The sequence below is a fragment of the Acomys minous genome (assembly GCF_964271855.1).
Source record: "Acomys minous genome assembly, chromosome: 3".
Taxonomy (NCBI): domain Eukaryota; kingdom Metazoa; phylum Chordata; class Mammalia; order Rodentia; family Muridae; genus Acomys; species Acomys minous.
Window position 1 is genome coordinate 137,732,267 of NC_140485.1, and position 16,095 is coordinate 137,748,361.

At 44.9% G+C, this 16,095-nt stretch overlaps 1 protein-coding gene and 1 long non-coding RNA gene across 3 annotated transcripts; one reads left to right on the plus strand and one right to left on the minus strand.

Annotated features, from left to right (window-relative positions):
* Positions 1-3,054: 3,054 nt before the first annotated feature.
* LOC311594612 lies at positions 3,055-7,306 on the plus strand. The gene is made up of 2 exons (XR_014778146.1): positions 3,055-4,029; positions 4,238-7,306. It is a non-coding gene; the product is annotated as an uncharacterized lncRNA (long non-coding RNA).
* On the minus strand, positions 7,192-15,434 carry TAGAP (T cell activation RhoGTPase activating protein). 2 transcript variants are annotated; one of them, XM_084776446.1, is made up of 10 exons: positions 15,265-15,434; positions 14,485-14,568; positions 14,341-14,394; positions 13,992-14,058; positions 12,620-12,786; positions 11,944-12,105; positions 11,651-11,760; positions 10,700-10,895; positions 10,123-10,237; positions 7,192-9,470 (listed from the first exon to the last, which is right to left on the minus strand). In XM_084776446.1, the coding sequence occupies exons 2-10, from the start codon at positions 14,509-14,511 to the stop codon at positions 8,239-8,241; spliced, it is 2,130 nt and encodes a 709-aa protein (XP_084632572.1). In that variant the 5' UTR covers positions 14,512-14,568; positions 15,265-15,434; the 3' UTR covers positions 7,192-8,238. The 2 variants fall into 2 exon arrangements, with proteins under 2 accessions (XP_084632572.1, XP_084632573.1); XM_084776447.1 differs by lacking the exons at positions 13,992-14,058; positions 14,341-14,394; positions 14,485-14,568; positions 15,265-15,434 and having other exon boundaries at positions 11,944-12,524; positions 12,620-12,758.
* Positions 15,435-16,095: the final 661 nt, after the last annotated feature.

The following is a 16,095-nucleotide window of genomic DNA, read 5'->3' on the forward strand; positions in this document are numbered from 1 at the left end:
TGTCAGGGGATACGGCAGTGATCTGATGTTTCACCAACAATTCCAGCTGTTTCTATCTGAGTATTTGCAGCAAAGTGTTACAGGGTTTTCATTGTGGTTGGAAATGATTTATAGTATGATATGGCACTTGAATTGGATTGTTCCTAAGAATATTTATATTATAAGGCTCAAACAGTAAACTTCCCCAGGCCTCAAAGCTCACTGAAATATTTACAATTGAAATCTGTTCCTTTGGGACTTTTATTAAGAAAGTCTGCCCAGTAACTCATTAAAACATAGGAATCATTTGTCTGGTCAACAAAAGTGACAGCAGATCCTAGTAGCAAAAATAACTGCAAATCGTAAATGTGTGCATCGTGCCCTAGAGAGATCCCTAATCTTCTATGCTGCTATGGCTAATCTAGCTGTTCTTGCTTAAGAATTGTCCCAGGTGTTGACTTGCATGTACAATATTCCTTCTGTTACTTGGGTTTTACACAAATCATTTCTAAAATGGCTTCAAGTCCAATTTGTGGAGATTGATATCTGACTATACCACAGGAGAGAGAATTTTTTTTCCCAAAATGTCTTGTCACTCCTGGAGACTAAAGAGATTTGTGAATAAATTTGATAATAAATGTTTGCTGGACATGGAAAACCACAGATAATTTCTGAGAGAAATTCTAAAATGGCTAAATGAGGGCTGGGGTATAGTTCACTGTTATATCAATTGCCTCACATGTATGAGGACTTTGGTTCAGTTCCCCAAACCATTATTTTCATGGAATGGCAACATCAATATTTTTGAGGTACAAACTCTCTCAGTTGACATAGAAGTTAAATTAAACTCCAATTGAAGTTTCTAGATCGTAGGCCAGGGATGTAGCTTAGTTGACAGAGTGCTTGCCTAGTGTGCAAGAAGCTCTGGGTTGGGTCCCCAGCACCGTGTGATGCTGGTTGTGGTAGCACAGGGCTGTGAGAAGATCAGAAGTTTAAAGTCAATTTTGGCTGTATAATGACTGCTGTACCAGCCCAGGCTATAAGATGCCTTGTCTCAAGCAAATGTCTCAAACAAAACAAGACAAACCTTCCTAGATGTTGGCAAACTTAACTGAAAATGTATAAGGATAGAAGGTCTTAGAATAGTCAAAAAGAAGGAAAAGGTTGTGATGTAGTTTAAACTTCCTTTGAAGTTCCAGTATCAGCACACTGTATACAAACAGGAGAGTTATATAGATTGAAGAGATGGAATACAATCCCTAGGGAGCTACTTATCTATAAAGCAAACCGTTTACTTTTGGTGGGTGGGCTGCTGGACCTCTCTCATGCGAGGCAAATGTTCCGTCGCTGAACACATCCGTAGCCCTCTATCAGTGTTTTGGCAAAGGCGCTGAAGCCACACAAAGGGAATGTCTTGTTTGCCTTTTTATTGCTGCGATAAGACACCACAGCCACATGACCAGCATAACAGGAAGCAGGCAGCAGGTAGGCAGGTGAGCATGGCCCTAGAGCAGTTGTTGAGAGCTTATATCTGATCCACAAACATGAGATCAAGCTAACTGGGAATGGTCTTGGCATTTGAGAACTCAAAGCCCACCTGCAGTAATATGAATAAATAATAAACAAACCACACACTGTGACAAAACCTTACAAGCCAAAGACTTTGTAGAACACACAATGCCTCTTGATACTTACGTTTTAAGGTAAATGGGCATAAGATTGGGTAATTTAAAAAAAAGATTTATTTATTTTATGTATGTGAGCAGTCTGTGTGTACATATACCTCTGTGCCAGCAGAGGGCACCAGATCTTATTAAAGATGGTTGTAAGCCACCATGTGGTTGCTGGGAATTGAACTCAGGACCTCTGGAAGAGCAGACAGTGCTCTTAACCACTGTGCCATCTCTCCAGTCCAAGATTGGGTAATTTTTAAATAGCCAATGAACACAGGAAGAGATGTTCATCATTATCTAGTCAATGGAAAATTGAAATGAACCCACAATGAGATACTAGTAATCCCCACTATGGTGGCTAACTAGAGTAAACTAGTCAACCAAACCAAGCAACACCAAGATGGCAGCACCAAGTATTTACTGATAACACTGTGCTCCATGATTTGATTGTGGCAGTGCTCTCTTAGGTGTCTATGCAAGATAAAACCAACCACCCCATGCCTTCTGAATAGACAAGGTTTATTGTATGGCTATACCTCAGGAAAATTGACCAAAATATAAGCCAATGTAAGAATAAATTAATTTACTATCTTGACAAAGGACCAAGGATATACAGATGCATAAGCAGTTATAAAAATGAACTCTTCCTATTACATAGAGTGAGAATCAGACTTAAGTCTTATCCCAGATTGGTTTCCTTCAGATTAGACCACACTGGTGAGCACAGAAGGTGAAAATAAAGGAGAAGAAGTAACAAAGGGAAGTAAATGTTCTGAGAACTGACCTCTTGCTAACCAAGAGGTCCTCGAACTCACTTCAAATGCTTATGTGAAAATACCACCCCAGCATGCCTAAGACAAGTCTTTATGAACAATCTCAATATTTTAAAATAGCTTCCTCATTTCCCCTTTTCTAGATCCTCAATTTGAATTCTATACAGGAGTTATATATTAAAAGAGAAAGGTGAAATGGCATACGCCATTTTGAACGGGAACCAAGAGCTCTGAGTTCCTAAAGCTCGTCCTAAAAACCTGTGCAAACACAGCAAAGGGTTTGCTTTGTTTCATTTTTGCTTTTTTTTCTTTTAAAATTATATAGTTAAATTAAAACTAAGAATTAGGGCCACGCTAACAATGCACAGAATGTGTGGAGCTAATTTTTTTTTTCTTAAGAATTAGCGTATTGATCTCTCTACTTTTAATATTTTTGTTTCCTGTATGTTTCAATTGAGGAGGCTGGAGAAAGGGCTCAGCAATTGAGAGCACTAGCTGCTTTTACAGAAGTGTGGGGCTCAGTTACTAGCACTTTCATGTTGGGAGGCTCATGAGGGATCACAGATGCTCTTTTGGCCTTCATGGGAGGCAAACATTCTCTCTCTCTCTCACACACACACACACACACACACACACACACACACACACACAGAGCATTAACAGCAGATCTTTTAATAATTTTTAATTAAAAATCTTATAAAGGAATTTTAATGTTTTTTGCCAAAGGAGAATTTTATAATATTATATTTGATATCTACTTTTATTTTCTTTTAAGATAGGGCCTTTCTATGCAAGCCTTGTTGGCCTGGAATATACTATGTAGAGCATCTTGGCCTTGAACTCACAAGGTGCTATCTCTACCTCTTTCTTCAGTGCTGGAAGAGTTGACATTGGGCTATCTTTGATATTTGTGTTGAGATTACCCTGTAAGAGAAGAAATCTACCTCCTAGTTGTGCGACTTCTCCGCCTTTGCTATCTAAACAAAGTTAAATACTCCCTCTTTCATACTTGAGAGTGCTGAATTGTGCATGAAGCGCCTGAGCCATACAGGGTGCACTTCTGAAGCCCCTTAGGTTGAAATGGCAAAAAAAAAAAAAAAAAAAAAAAAAAAAAAGCTACTTTGTTTGGGGAATTACCCAGAAAGCAGACAGTCACCGAAGACCTATGGGGTTCTGTAAACCCTGGCTGTGTGTCATCTCAGTCAGCATCAAAACAGGCCTGCATAGTTGTCACCCTCTAGCAGCTGGGGACCTGGGCACAGACTGCGGACTAGTGTCTCCAGGGTCAGGTGGCAAGTGGCAGGTTTCAGATGTGATCCCAGGCATCTATCTTGGGGCCTTGGGCCTCTACTGTTACATGCATTCATGCCTTGCCCAGTCCTGTCCTCACATCAGTTTGCAGCAGAAGGGGATGAGGCCAGACTCCCCCACATTGTCACTGGCACAGATCATGAAACTAGGGTTGTACTTATTGGCAGAAGAATATGGTTTAAAGGCAAGGGCGAGTTTAAGGGTTGGAGGCTCAGGGCTAAAGCACATATTTACTATTGTTTTCCTTATCATTTAATAGGGATGGACGGCAGCGTGTGGAGATCTCAGACAAGGTACAAACTATTCATTAGTTTTTACTGGTTTACAGTAGTTTACAAAGATTTTTGTTTTTTAAGTTTTTAACGTATGTTCTGTGTCTTTAAATTTTAAATCATGTTGTAAAGGCCTGTTTTCTTCTGAGGTTATCTAAGATTTTTTTCCCCATTTATTCTGGAACTCTGACTTTGTCACCTCCCATGCTTAAATCTCCCACCCTTCTAGAATCCAGTCTGGCCATGCACTGTGACATGGTGTCCCAGTGTTCGGATGGTTTTCCTCGGACAGCCGTTCGTGTTCACCTCGAGCCGTGTATGAAGTGCCTCCGTGTTTCCTGCTGCTCCGCTGTCAGCGCCGAGTGCTGAGTGCCTTGCCTCTGCTCCGTTCTGTTGCTCCGGTTCTGGTTGAGCCGCCATCCCAGCTGTTTTCTTGCACATGGCGTAGAGTAAGTCGGGTCACTTTCCTATCATTTACCTTTTCTTCAAGGCTTTGATTTGTGTTGGCTGAGATTTTACAAAATAGAGTCTTTATGTATCAGTTTATTGCATTGTAGTGAGCGACAAAAACCTAGAAAGCCAACTAAACAACCCCTTGTCGGGGCTCAGGAGCCCCAGCAATCCTGCCTTGGTTCTCCACAGCTCTGGGGTCACAGGCAGGGGTAGCCTCACCCAGCTCTGTATGTGAGTGCCAGACCCGAGCTCAGGTCCACGTGCTCATGCAGCAAGCACTTCTGCCCACCGAGCCATCTCCCTGGCCCCTGTACTTAACTTGTATTCTGTAGAGGACAAAATACAGTGTGCCAGGCTACATTCAAGACGTTGCTAAAAGTGACTCATTGCCAGCTCTGTGTATACTTTGGCCTCCTCAGTACCTCTCCTTTTGCAAACAAAGAGTTAAAACCACCACATAATTCAATGAGTGAAGAACCTTCATCTATTTGAGATCCTGTCTGATGTGGCTTCCTGCATGTTGACCATTCCGAAAGAAAGCATATTTTGACGGCTCTCCCAGTGAGATCACAGTTGGGCATCTATCTAGTTATCCTTTTAAGTGTGCATTAGTATAGACAGTGTTAGCCGTTCCCATCCCCAGCGCTGGGAAGCACTGAGCCCATCAGCCATTGCTTGGCATATTCATCTTGCAAAACCCAGCTGCGGAGTCAACTGCCATGGGCCCTACTGTTGTGCTGTGTGTTTATTGGGTTTAAGATTTAGGAAATTGTTCTTGTCTCTGGCAGACATTCCCAACTCTGTTAAATTTCCCTAAGCCAACTTATCTAGGTCAGATGCAATTTATTTGCGTTCTGGGGTTGGGGACAAAGTGTGTCTTTGGAAATAATTACAGTACATTGTGTGACACTCCCCCTGCCCCCTTTTTATAGGAAGAAAGATAATTTCTCAGGAAGAGACACAGGCTGACCATCTAGGTCAAATAGGAACATGGAATAGACCATGCTGACAGCTCAGTCTCCAACTTGCAGTCTCCAGAGCCACAGACAAGGCATGTCTGCTGTTTAGGTGCCCCCTTCCAGCTGTACTGCTCTTGTGGCAGCTGCTGCGAATGAACATAGTTGGAAACAATTAGGAAATCCAATTTGGAAACATCAGTGGATGATCACATGGAAATAAGTGGGTCACACCAAAGTAATATTTGAAATGGCCGCCGTGCCTTCTTCTCTCTGGTCAAGGATTTCAGCAAGAGTGACATGCACGTTAGCACCAGAGGTGTAGGAATCTGACCACAAACTGTGCTGCAGGCCTTTCAGTCTCATGCCACTGCCTTATGGGCAACTAGGCAGGCAAGGTAGTGCACATCTCTAACCCCGGGACTTGGGAAGCAGAAGCAGCGGGTTCTGTGAGCTCCAGGTCAGTCCAGTCTACACAGTGAGTTCCAGGCTCCACAGAGAAACTCTGCCTTAAATAAAATAAATAAGCGCACAAACAGACGTTTGAGGAGGGTTTTCAGGACCCGAGGAAGGGTCACACAGAGGTCAAGTCACTAGTAAAGTAGGAATACATTCAAAGCTTTCCAACTTGTCCTCTTGGGTAGCTACTGGAGGCAATGCTCTGATTCTCATTAGCAAGTTACTAGGAGTCATTGTGGTAATGCCAGCCTGTGATCCCAGTGCTCAGCAGGCTAAGGCAGGAAGGTTTCACATTCTGGGACTGCTTGGGCATCAGGGAAATCCTGTCCCAAATAAATGATATATTTATATTTGTATGTGTTTAAACTGTCATCTGTTATCTCTCCGATTATCATCTATTAATCATCTATCTACCTTATCCATCATCCATCTATCTATCTATCTATCTATCTATCTATGCACTCATCTATCTCACTAAGAACCTGGTGGGAGATAATTTTTTCCCAATACTGAAAGACTCAGCACAGTGCCTGGCTTGTGGAGGTATAGAGCCACCCTTGTGATAGTGCTCAGCTCTAGGGAGGGTTGTTCTTATTCACTTACCAGTCAGAGGGGATGGCTTGCCCTTTCAGATTGATTTCTTATTGGTGCTTAATAGAGCATTAAACATATTTCCTTTTATTTTATGTATTATGTTTTGCCTCCATGTTTGCAAGCTCGCATGTGCATGCCTGGAGGATAGATGAGGCATCAGATGGCCATCCAGGCCATCCCTGGACCTGCAGTTACAGGTGGCTTCGAGGAGTCCTGTGGGTGCTGAGAACTGAACCCAGGTTTTCTACAAGAGCAACAAGTACTCTAAGCTGCTGAGCCTCTCCAGGCTCTTAATAGGGCTTTTGTTTTTGTTTCTGTTTTTGTTTTTGTTTTTTGAGGCAGAGTTTCTCTATGTAACTATGGCTGTCCTGGAACTTGTTCTGTGGACCATCTTGGCATCCAACTGAGAGATCTGCCTGCCTCTGCCTTCTTAGTGCCCTGCTTATTAGGACACTTTTTTTTCTCTTGGTTTTCAAGACAGAGTTTCTCTGTGTAGCCTTGGCTGTCCTTGACTCACTTTGTAGATCAGGCTGGCTTCAAACTCACATCTACCTGCCTCTGCCTCCCGAGTTCTGGGATTAAAGGCGTGTTAGTTTTAATTGTGTCACTTGGGCAATCCAGTTTACAACACAACTAACAAAATTCTCAGTAAATCACCTCTGAGAAAGAATCAGGTCTTTTTTTTACCTGGTAGCCAGACAACACCACAATCAGGAGTATATACAGTGTTTTATAAAAATCAATGTATTTAGGAAGATTAGAGCCCAGTACTCTAGAATATTTGGATAGATGTATTGGTCGATGACTGGTAAAATTCTAATATCACAATGACTGCTTGTTCAAAAAAAAAAAAAGTAGCTCAAATCCCCAGAGAACAGAGACTACATCTCCTCCACCAAGCTTCCCAAGGTGTGTGTGTGTTGACCTGGAACAGTGCCCGTGTTGTGAACAGATTCTGGCTGAATGGACTAGGTGTGGATAGTGTTCTCATGGAGTCCCTCAAGGCAAAGGAGATGACAGCAAACAACCAGCTCTCTAACTCTCTCCAGGAGGATAGCAGTTTATTGTAGTGAAACTACGCTGGAGTTTTATATACGACCCCCATGGGTACATCGCTCATGGCTGCATAAGCCCTCACTGAACCACAGAGGCGCAGAGCGTGAATTAATAGCAACATAATGCATTTCTACCACAGCCCCCACATTCCATTAGGTTACTGAAAGAGCCTCACCCAGTGCTGCGGACAACTCACGCACTGAGTACAGTGCCTTTCAGTTGACTCCCTCCTGCTATGCTGATTGATCATCACAAGCCAGCTTAGGAGGACAAACTTACATCAGAAGTTTAGACATTCCCACCTGCATGCAGCGCGTGGAAATGGGAGCACTGGCATGGCATTCAGAAAAGATTTTTTTTCTAATAATAGAAACAAGCACCTGGGACAAAAACCCAACAATGTATAGAAAGTACACAAGTGCATGCATGAAGAGATGTATGTAGTACCCTTCGCATCTAATACTTTGCATATAATACACTTTATACATTTACTGCATATTGCACAAACCCAGTTACATACACACACACACACACACACACACACACACACACACAATCTGGTGTCACTATGTAAGCCGTCCTCATAGAGGACGGCTGTACATGACATTCTGAATGAGCTTATTCGTGACTTTTGGAAAATAGACTCAACAGGCAGTTCTCTGTGCAGTCATATGTTCACATGCGAGTTAGCCATGGCACAAGGCCTGCTCTCCTAAATGTAGGATTCTTTAGCACATTGGAGTTGGTCGACCTCAAAGACCACATGGCTGTGTTGTCTCCTGAGACAGTCCAGCTTAGCCTTCTGCATGGACTCGGACATGGTCCTCAGTCGGTGCAGCTCAGATCTCCCCTGAGTTTCTACAGAGACACTGACAGTCTGACTCTGTTTCCAGTGCTCAGTGATGGGAGACACGCTGTGTCCACCAGGCGTCCCTTCGCTGTGGTGAGAAGGCAGAGGGGGCGATGCTGTGCTCCATTTGAGCATCTTTGCTCGCATACTCGCAACAGTCTGGCCACCGTAGGCCGTGAGTCCCCCTGTCTGGTAGTGCATGGCCTCTTCATAAGATGGTGGGCTCCCTGGTTTCCTCACATCAACCAGCTGGAAGATGTTGTCGACTGAGAGGGCCCAGGTTCCAGACAAGCTGAAGCCCAGAGCTGTTTGGCTTTGGATTTCCAACTCATTTTCCTGGATGATTCTGCCAGCAAGCTGGCTTTCTTTCCTCAAATCTTTCCTGATTTGGTCTCTAGAAAAGTCTTTGGATTTCTCAGACTCAGTGCCTGAGGTCTGGGCCGGGGGTTTCTTGTGAGAAGCAAAGGAAAACGACATGGAGTGCTTTCGAATTTCTCTCTGGGGTTTGAGCTTGTCTGTCTTTGTGGTGAAACTCTGGTGTCTGGTGAAGAAGTTTCTTTTGGGACAGGAAGGAGAAGGCATAGGTGAGCTGTCCAAAGATCCCCCCGGGGAGACACTGGAGAAAACTTTGGGTACGGGTCCCCGTGGCAATGCTAAACCTTGGTCTGCAGCCTTTATCTTCAGATCCACTGGTCTCTTGGGTTTGCCTTCAGCTGCTGGGAGGACCTCCTCTGAAAAGGGATCTTCAGCCTCATCACCTTCAAAACAGGCATCCTGGGGCATGGTGAAGCCATCCTCACTCTTTGTCAGCTTTTGCTTTGTCATCTGGCCCATGAGGCACTCTTGGGAGGGTGACATGTTGGGTTCAGAGAACCGCCTGTCTTGCTGGCCAATGGAGCTTTTCAACCTGGCTACCATGCTAAGCATGGGCTCTGAGCTTGACTCACAGGTGTCCTGTGGGCCCAGGGTCTCCTGGCCAACCACTGTGGCAGCAGAGCCCTCCAGCTGCCTGCTGGCAGGGGTGATGGCACTCGTGGGCTCCACGTCTGGGTCATTGCTGTCGTAAGCTGAGTCATTCTGCAGAGTTGACACATCTGGGGAAGTTAAGGAAGAGTTGAACATTTTGTCCAGACTCCTTAACAGCAGTATTTGTTTCAGACAGACCACCCTATTTCTGCCTATGGTGATCTGGTGGAGGCGTGTTGGGGCTTGATTTTGACAATAAATTGAATACATTAAAACTTTGTTTCTGTCTAAAATTATCTTTAAATGGTAAGAAAATGGAAAAATGAAATGGAGGGAGGAGGAAGGGAAAGAGATGCAAGGGAAGGAAGATGACAGTGACAGTATTCTTTAGTTTATTGATTTGAACTCACAAGATTGATCCTTTGGGTAGCTCTTGTATTGGATCAATTTCCACTTTACTAAACTCACATTCCACTGTAGAGCTGGACTTTCCTTACTCCAACCCACAGCTAACGTTTACTTGGCAGAATCAAGAGTTATTCATGACTTAGAATAGGAGGGAGAAAGTTACAGGTCGACCCAGAGAGACGGCAGTGTGAGGGCGTGCTGCGGGTAATCACAGCGTGCTTCGTGGCTAATGGCTTCCTTACAGAATCCTGATTTGTGAAGGCGAATCCTGCTTCTAATACAGGAGGCATGCTTTGCATCATTGCATGGAGCACTGGTGACTGGCACATACTTCTCCCCAGAGCCACAATCAAGTGTCAGAATGTTCCGTACCTGAACTGTCAGTGTGCTCCAGGGAGTCATCAGAAGTGATGCGGGAATGTGTCGGAATGTTCTCCCCAAATATTTCTAAGCAGTTGTCAATGAGGAATTCCACCAGCATCTTAACCTGTTCGGGTTAATGCAGTAACATGCTTTATTATTATATGGCTTTTTTGAGGCACACATTTTTTTTTTCAGAATTAAAAAAAAGCAACTTTTACTTTGAAGTAACTGAAGACTTCATTTAAGGAAGTAGTTGTCCAGACGTCTAGCTGAACAGGCAGAATGTGATACACAGGAGAGAAAGAACAATTGTGTTTCTTCCAGCTGGGGTGGGGGTTGGGGTGGGGAGGGGTGGGGAAGCCCTGCAAGTGTCTGCTGCTGTGATCTGTCTCCCAGGACAACAGAGCATGCATAACGTCTGCACTTCAGCAAATGCATGTCCCCGAGAGACACGTCCTGCAGCGCAGACCTCCACTGTGGCCCCTGAGTTACTTCAAGAAACTCAAAGCAGAAGCCGTTCAGTGCTCGGCTTTGCCAGGGGGTGAGCTCACGACCAGGGAGTTTCTCCTGTAGAGGCAGGACGTACCTTACTGTTCAGGTCCTTCTGTGCCTGGAAGGACAGACCGTGGTCATTCTGCAGGGTGAGCATGTTGGGCCCGATGCAGATGGCTAGGTTGCTGGAGTCCATCTTGTTGACCTCGGCGTTCTTGCTGATGAGGTGCAGCACGGAGACCAAGTGCCTGAGCAGGAGAAGGTTGGGCCGAGGGAGGCGGTTGGCAACCCTGGAATAAAGTTGAGGGATGATGGTTTTCATGTAGCTTTAGCATGGCCTCTCGAGAAGTTCTACCCAAACCGGACTTCCTTTCAAACGAGGAAGGTGCATTTTCACAAGAGACATTGTGAAGTGCTCATATTGCTGCAGCAGCTGTCATGGAATGGGGCCAGCCAACCTCAAGGTGGTCCTAACTGGGACGCCAGAGCTTCCCCTCTTTGTTACACACACATGCTGACTGTGAAGCAGGGTCTGGGCAACCATCCTAGTCTGCCTCACATTTTGAAAATGCCAAAAACTGTGTCAGAGACTGATTTTTTTTCACACTTTTTTGGCCTGTAATTTCCAGGTGAAGAGCACCTATTTTGATTAGCATTCTGAAAAATCATTAGAATCAGTCTATAAAAGCATGCTTATTAAAGCAGGGAAAGGCAGTACTTAAATGTAAACATTGTTCGAGTGATAATTAGATTCTTTAAGTTTTGGTATTTCAAAAAATGAAGTGAATTCAACACATGGATCTCTTTCCTTTCTTGGCATTACTTTTATCAAAGGATTTTATGTGGAAGTAGAAACATCCACATAAGCTTAGTATTCTGAGGGCAAGGGGAGGGGCAGAAACTCTAGCTTCGGTGCCTGGAGCAGACGCACAGTTCCACTCAGACTCCCTGGGCCTCCCAGTTTCTCTGAGTCAGGAATCTTGAGGCTGTTGCAGTTTTATGTAGGAGCAAGGATGGAGACCTTGGCTCCTGACAGAAGACTTACTGCTTTAGGGCCTCGATTCTGTCCTCCTCGCTTGGCTTCTCCAGGGCACCCATCCACTCCTCAAAGAGGTCACAGGAGAGCAGCTTCAGGGGGATCCCTCGGAGGAAGTCCTGAAGGGAGAAAGGGGGTGCGGCCATCTGTTTGCATCGTGCTGTGAGATCTTTTACCTCCTCCTCAACCCCCCAGATCAGCGGGCTGTGCCTGGCTGGAAGCAGTGCCAGGTGTCCCGGTTTCTTGCTGAGTTTGTCAGCGCGCCCCCATCAGGCCATCTGCTGCAAACGCCGCAGGCTCACCTTGAAGACCACAGCCAGGAGGTGCACGGGGAGCTGGTTGAGATCCACGGAGCCCCCACAGTTAAGCTCCTCCTTCAGCTCCTTGCGGGCTTTCTCGCTGGCGGCTTTCCTGAATATTCCCTCAGTTGCAGGGCCTTTAAGGCAGAGGATGGCGAGGATGTCCTGCGGGAGCAGACGCACGCAACATCAGAAAACAGTCACTTGGAGACATCCACGTTGCTGCTGTTAATGCGTGGAGACCTTTCTGCAGACTCCTGTTGCAGGGGGAGAGGCTTACATGCTTACTGAAGGCGGCGCTACCAACGACGCCCCTTTACTCATTTTTCTTAGAGGAGGCAAATTGTGAAAGCATTAATTTTGCACATTTGAAAATTATTTTGTGCCTTGTCTCTCCTCTCAAATGCTTTCACAGGATCACTAGTTTCTCCACAGACATCCTCCACTCCTGCTCTGCTGAAATTCTAAGTCTTTCACCGTCTACAGCCCACAAGTCTGTAGGGAGGGAGGGCCCATCATGCAGACCATATTGATGAGTACAGCCAGCAAACAGCTTCCATACTGCGCTGGACAGGAGGGCCAGGCTATGAAAGACAAAGTCCACCCTGTGCAGATTTCCCAAAGACTTTCCAGGTCCCACAGAAAAGGGAAGTAGGTTTGTGTGTCAACGCACACCTACCTGGATGGGTTTGGGGAGCGTGTCATTTTCCCCACAGATGGTTGACAAGGGCTGATCAAACAGTGACACTTTGAGCTCTGGTTCCAATGACCCAGAGAAGTCAGATGAAGGAGAGAGCTTCCTCATGAGAGAAGGCCAGGACAGCACCTTCTTCCTCTTCTTAACTTCTATAGCCAAAGAAACAAGGAGATAAAGAGAAAAAAAAATCAGCGCTAATACGCCAAGATCCAAACGAGAACATGGCTGGTGTTGACCATGTCATCCTATCTGTAGTATGCCATGAAAAACAAAACAACCAACCAACCCCAAAAACACAAAACCGAAAACCAAACACTGTTGAAAACTCGAGGCCAAGAGCATGACCCGTGATCTAGAAAAACCAACCCCCAACAACCACACTGTCTCCAAGGCAGCCGGTCCCCAAACATCAACACCAGGTTCCTCAAAGGCCACACCTTTCCTGTTTTTACCTTCACAGCCATTAGCTACAGAAAACTAGCAAAATTCAACCATGTGTGTCAAAACCACCCATTATAGTGTATTCCTAATGACTACAGAGAATAAATGGATATAATTTAAATTTATTCCATCTAATGTGCAAGTTACAGAGAGAGGAAGTATTTTGCTCAAGATCCTAGCATCTGGTCACCACTAGAGGGGGCTACATCACCCAGGGAATCCTGCAGTCACCTAGTTGGAGGTTTCACTTCAGGAGCTAATTGATGGTTCTCCAGGAAGGCGGGCACCCCGGCTTGGCACTCTGCCGTATCCTACTGCTCTGACAATCAGGAAACTTGTGTGCAACGGGTACTGGGTCCCAAAAGTTCCCTTCTATCGCCCCACCCCCCACACTTCTAATTTTAAACAATTTTCCTAAACAACTGGCAAATGTTTTTACATATTTTGTACTGGCAGTGGAAGGAAGACAAGAACGATGTGGTCCATCCTGACACTTTGGGAGGGGCGGTCAGATCTGATGCCTGCCGTAATGGAGCGCGTTATGAAAAAGAATAAGAACAGTGGATGCTTGATTCTCTGGGGATGAGGATCACAACAACCGCCTCATGGGCTCTTAGATGCGGTCTCCGCTAGAGAAGGAAGCAAGTGGTAGGTGTGTTTCTTCAGTGTGTGCAAGGTTCCAACCCAGGGCTTACAAGGCCCGAGACTTGGCAGCCTGGTTGGGAACCCCCTGCCGGGCGGGCACTGGCTACAGACAGAGTCTCCCTTCCTCTAGCACTTGTTCTATTCAGGGGTTAATGTTCTGCGGTCTCTCGGAACACTCAGAAAACAAATTCCTAGTAAAGGCAAAGCTCTGTGGTTTTGCAAACCGAGAGCAGCTCACCAGAGAGATCAGTATGTTTTCAAAACTCACCAATTAGCTGGCAAATGCTGTCTTCACTCTCACATGATGTCAGCAGTGGAAGCGCCTTAATATCACCCTGGAAACATGTATTTCAGTTAAAATAGTGACTGAAGAAGACACCCCGTCCAAAAATGCACATACAACCTTTTAGTCATCTTAAAAATCAAATCAACTGCATTGATTCTGTCTTTCATCTTCTCAGATCATTATTGTGGGTTTCAATAGATGTGTTTAATTTATAATCTGATGTTCATTTTCAACTGATAATTAAACAACCCAAATGATTAAGAAAAAAAAAAAGAGCATTTTCTATCTTCTCACAGTAAGGAATAAGAAGTTTAAAACATCACTTTCTTACCTCTGACTGACATTCAATTAACGTCTCCATGTTCTTGGCATTAAGTGTTTTTGGCTGGAAGAGAGGGAGAAGTAACATTAGTGACAGTCCTTCAGCTCTGGTCTGTGGGCGAGACCAATGGGTGAGCGTGAAGGACTCACGTACAGCATCAGTGCTGCTTATCAGCTTCATTGGAGTTGGGGCTGACAGTTCAAGGGGTATTTCTCTATCCTGAGTCTTTGATTATGTCTACAATAAATCATAAAGGAAAAGAGTTACAAAGTAGAATAACCAGTCACATTTCAGAGTCAGTTTGCCAAAAACAAACAAACAACCACCTCTCCCCCAGAACCTAAAGCTACTGGATAGAAAAGTTTTCACTTAAAACCCATCCTACAGTAAACAGCAGTATGAGAATCTCACCCAGTTTTTTATTTGCATCTTATTTTATCCAAATGAAATAAAAATTCCTACATTTCCATGAAATAAGATAATATTACTGTCGCCTACTGTTAAGAACAACAGATGAGAAAGTTCATCCTCAATTCCCTAAGCCAGATGTCTTTACTGCTCCAGCACTTTGCTGTTCCTTATTACACTCCCACCAGGAGAGTCTGAATACAAATTACAACAACTAACACTTTTTCCTTTTTGAGAGCTCATATGTACTATATCAAAGGCTTTGCACTCTCATCTAACCCAAGAAAAAAGGAAATTTATTTCCAGGACACTGCTTACAGTATATAGAAAGAAAAGATAACGTTTGCAGAATTCCTGAACCCCCAAGTTGCAGCTGTCACATGGCAGCCGAGCAGTCTGCATTTTAAGTCATTCTAAGATACATATTTTTCGGCAGAGCTGTTTTCAGCGGCATTGGTCCCTGAGGCTTCAGGGACCCAAGACCCACGACCCACAGGACCTGTCCTGCTAATCTACAGCACTTACCCTGGAAGGGTCTTCAGCCAGAGTTCTTTTTACCTCCAGTGAACTGTGGAAAATGGGAGACACAGCATGACACTCTGACACTAGGAATCCACCCACTGAGGCAAGACACTGGAGCCCTCAGCCTCATGTGTTGTGCGTTATATGTGGCGGGGGCGGGCAGGTGGAAACTCAGTCTATTACTGGGGCCGGAAGGAACATCATGGGCTGTCACCCAGTCAGAGGCAGCCAGACACTGCCCAGCTCTCACTTCCTCATTCCTTTTAGGGCAGTGAGGGTTCTTTCCCAGCGCGCCTCCCCCAAACCCCAGCCCGCCCCATCCCCACCCCATTTCAAAGTAAAAATTTCTACAAAGTACTAGGGGTGGAAAACATGACATATCAAACATAGGAGAAAGCTCTGATTAATGTCAAAGGTGGTATGTGCAAGTGAGAAATCTTGTTATTCTGTGTGTAAACATTTTATTTTTCTAAAGAGGTTGTGTCAGCCCTCCCCCCCCCCCCCCCCCGCTCCTGCCTTGGGTATCCTGTTTGAATGCTGATCCTCATCACCCACCGTCCCCTCTGCCCACCAGGACTAGACATTAATTGGTACACCTAGGGGCGAGATGTTGCCATAAAACCAGAACAGAGACCAAGGAATGACTTCCCCTCTTTGAAAAATGATTACCCCCCAAAAGCAACTTCATTTTCTTTGGAACTAGGGGACTTCCCATTGAGAATTATATTTCTTACATAGAGAACCACAGCCTTAGGCTTATTGTGAAATACAGTGGGAGGCAGCCAGACTGGCACAGGTGCACTCATCAACAGTTTTGCAAAGTGGAGTAAAAGG

What these genes read in the sequence shown, in the direction of transcription:
- TAGAP (XM_084776446.1), bottom strand. Translation starts at nt 14,511, where the DNA reads ATGAAGCTGATAAGCAGCACTGATGCT. An exon ending in TGATAAGCAGCACTGATGCT is followed by an intron (nt 14,395 to 14,484) that starts GTACGTGAGTCC and finishes CCTCTCTTCCAG; the next exon opens with CCAAAAACACTTAATGCCAA. An exon ending in TCCTGGCTGTGGTCTTCAAG is followed by an intron (nt 11,761 to 11,943) that starts GTGAGCCTGCGG and finishes TTCTCCCTTCAG; the next exon opens with GACTTCCTCCGAGGGATCCC.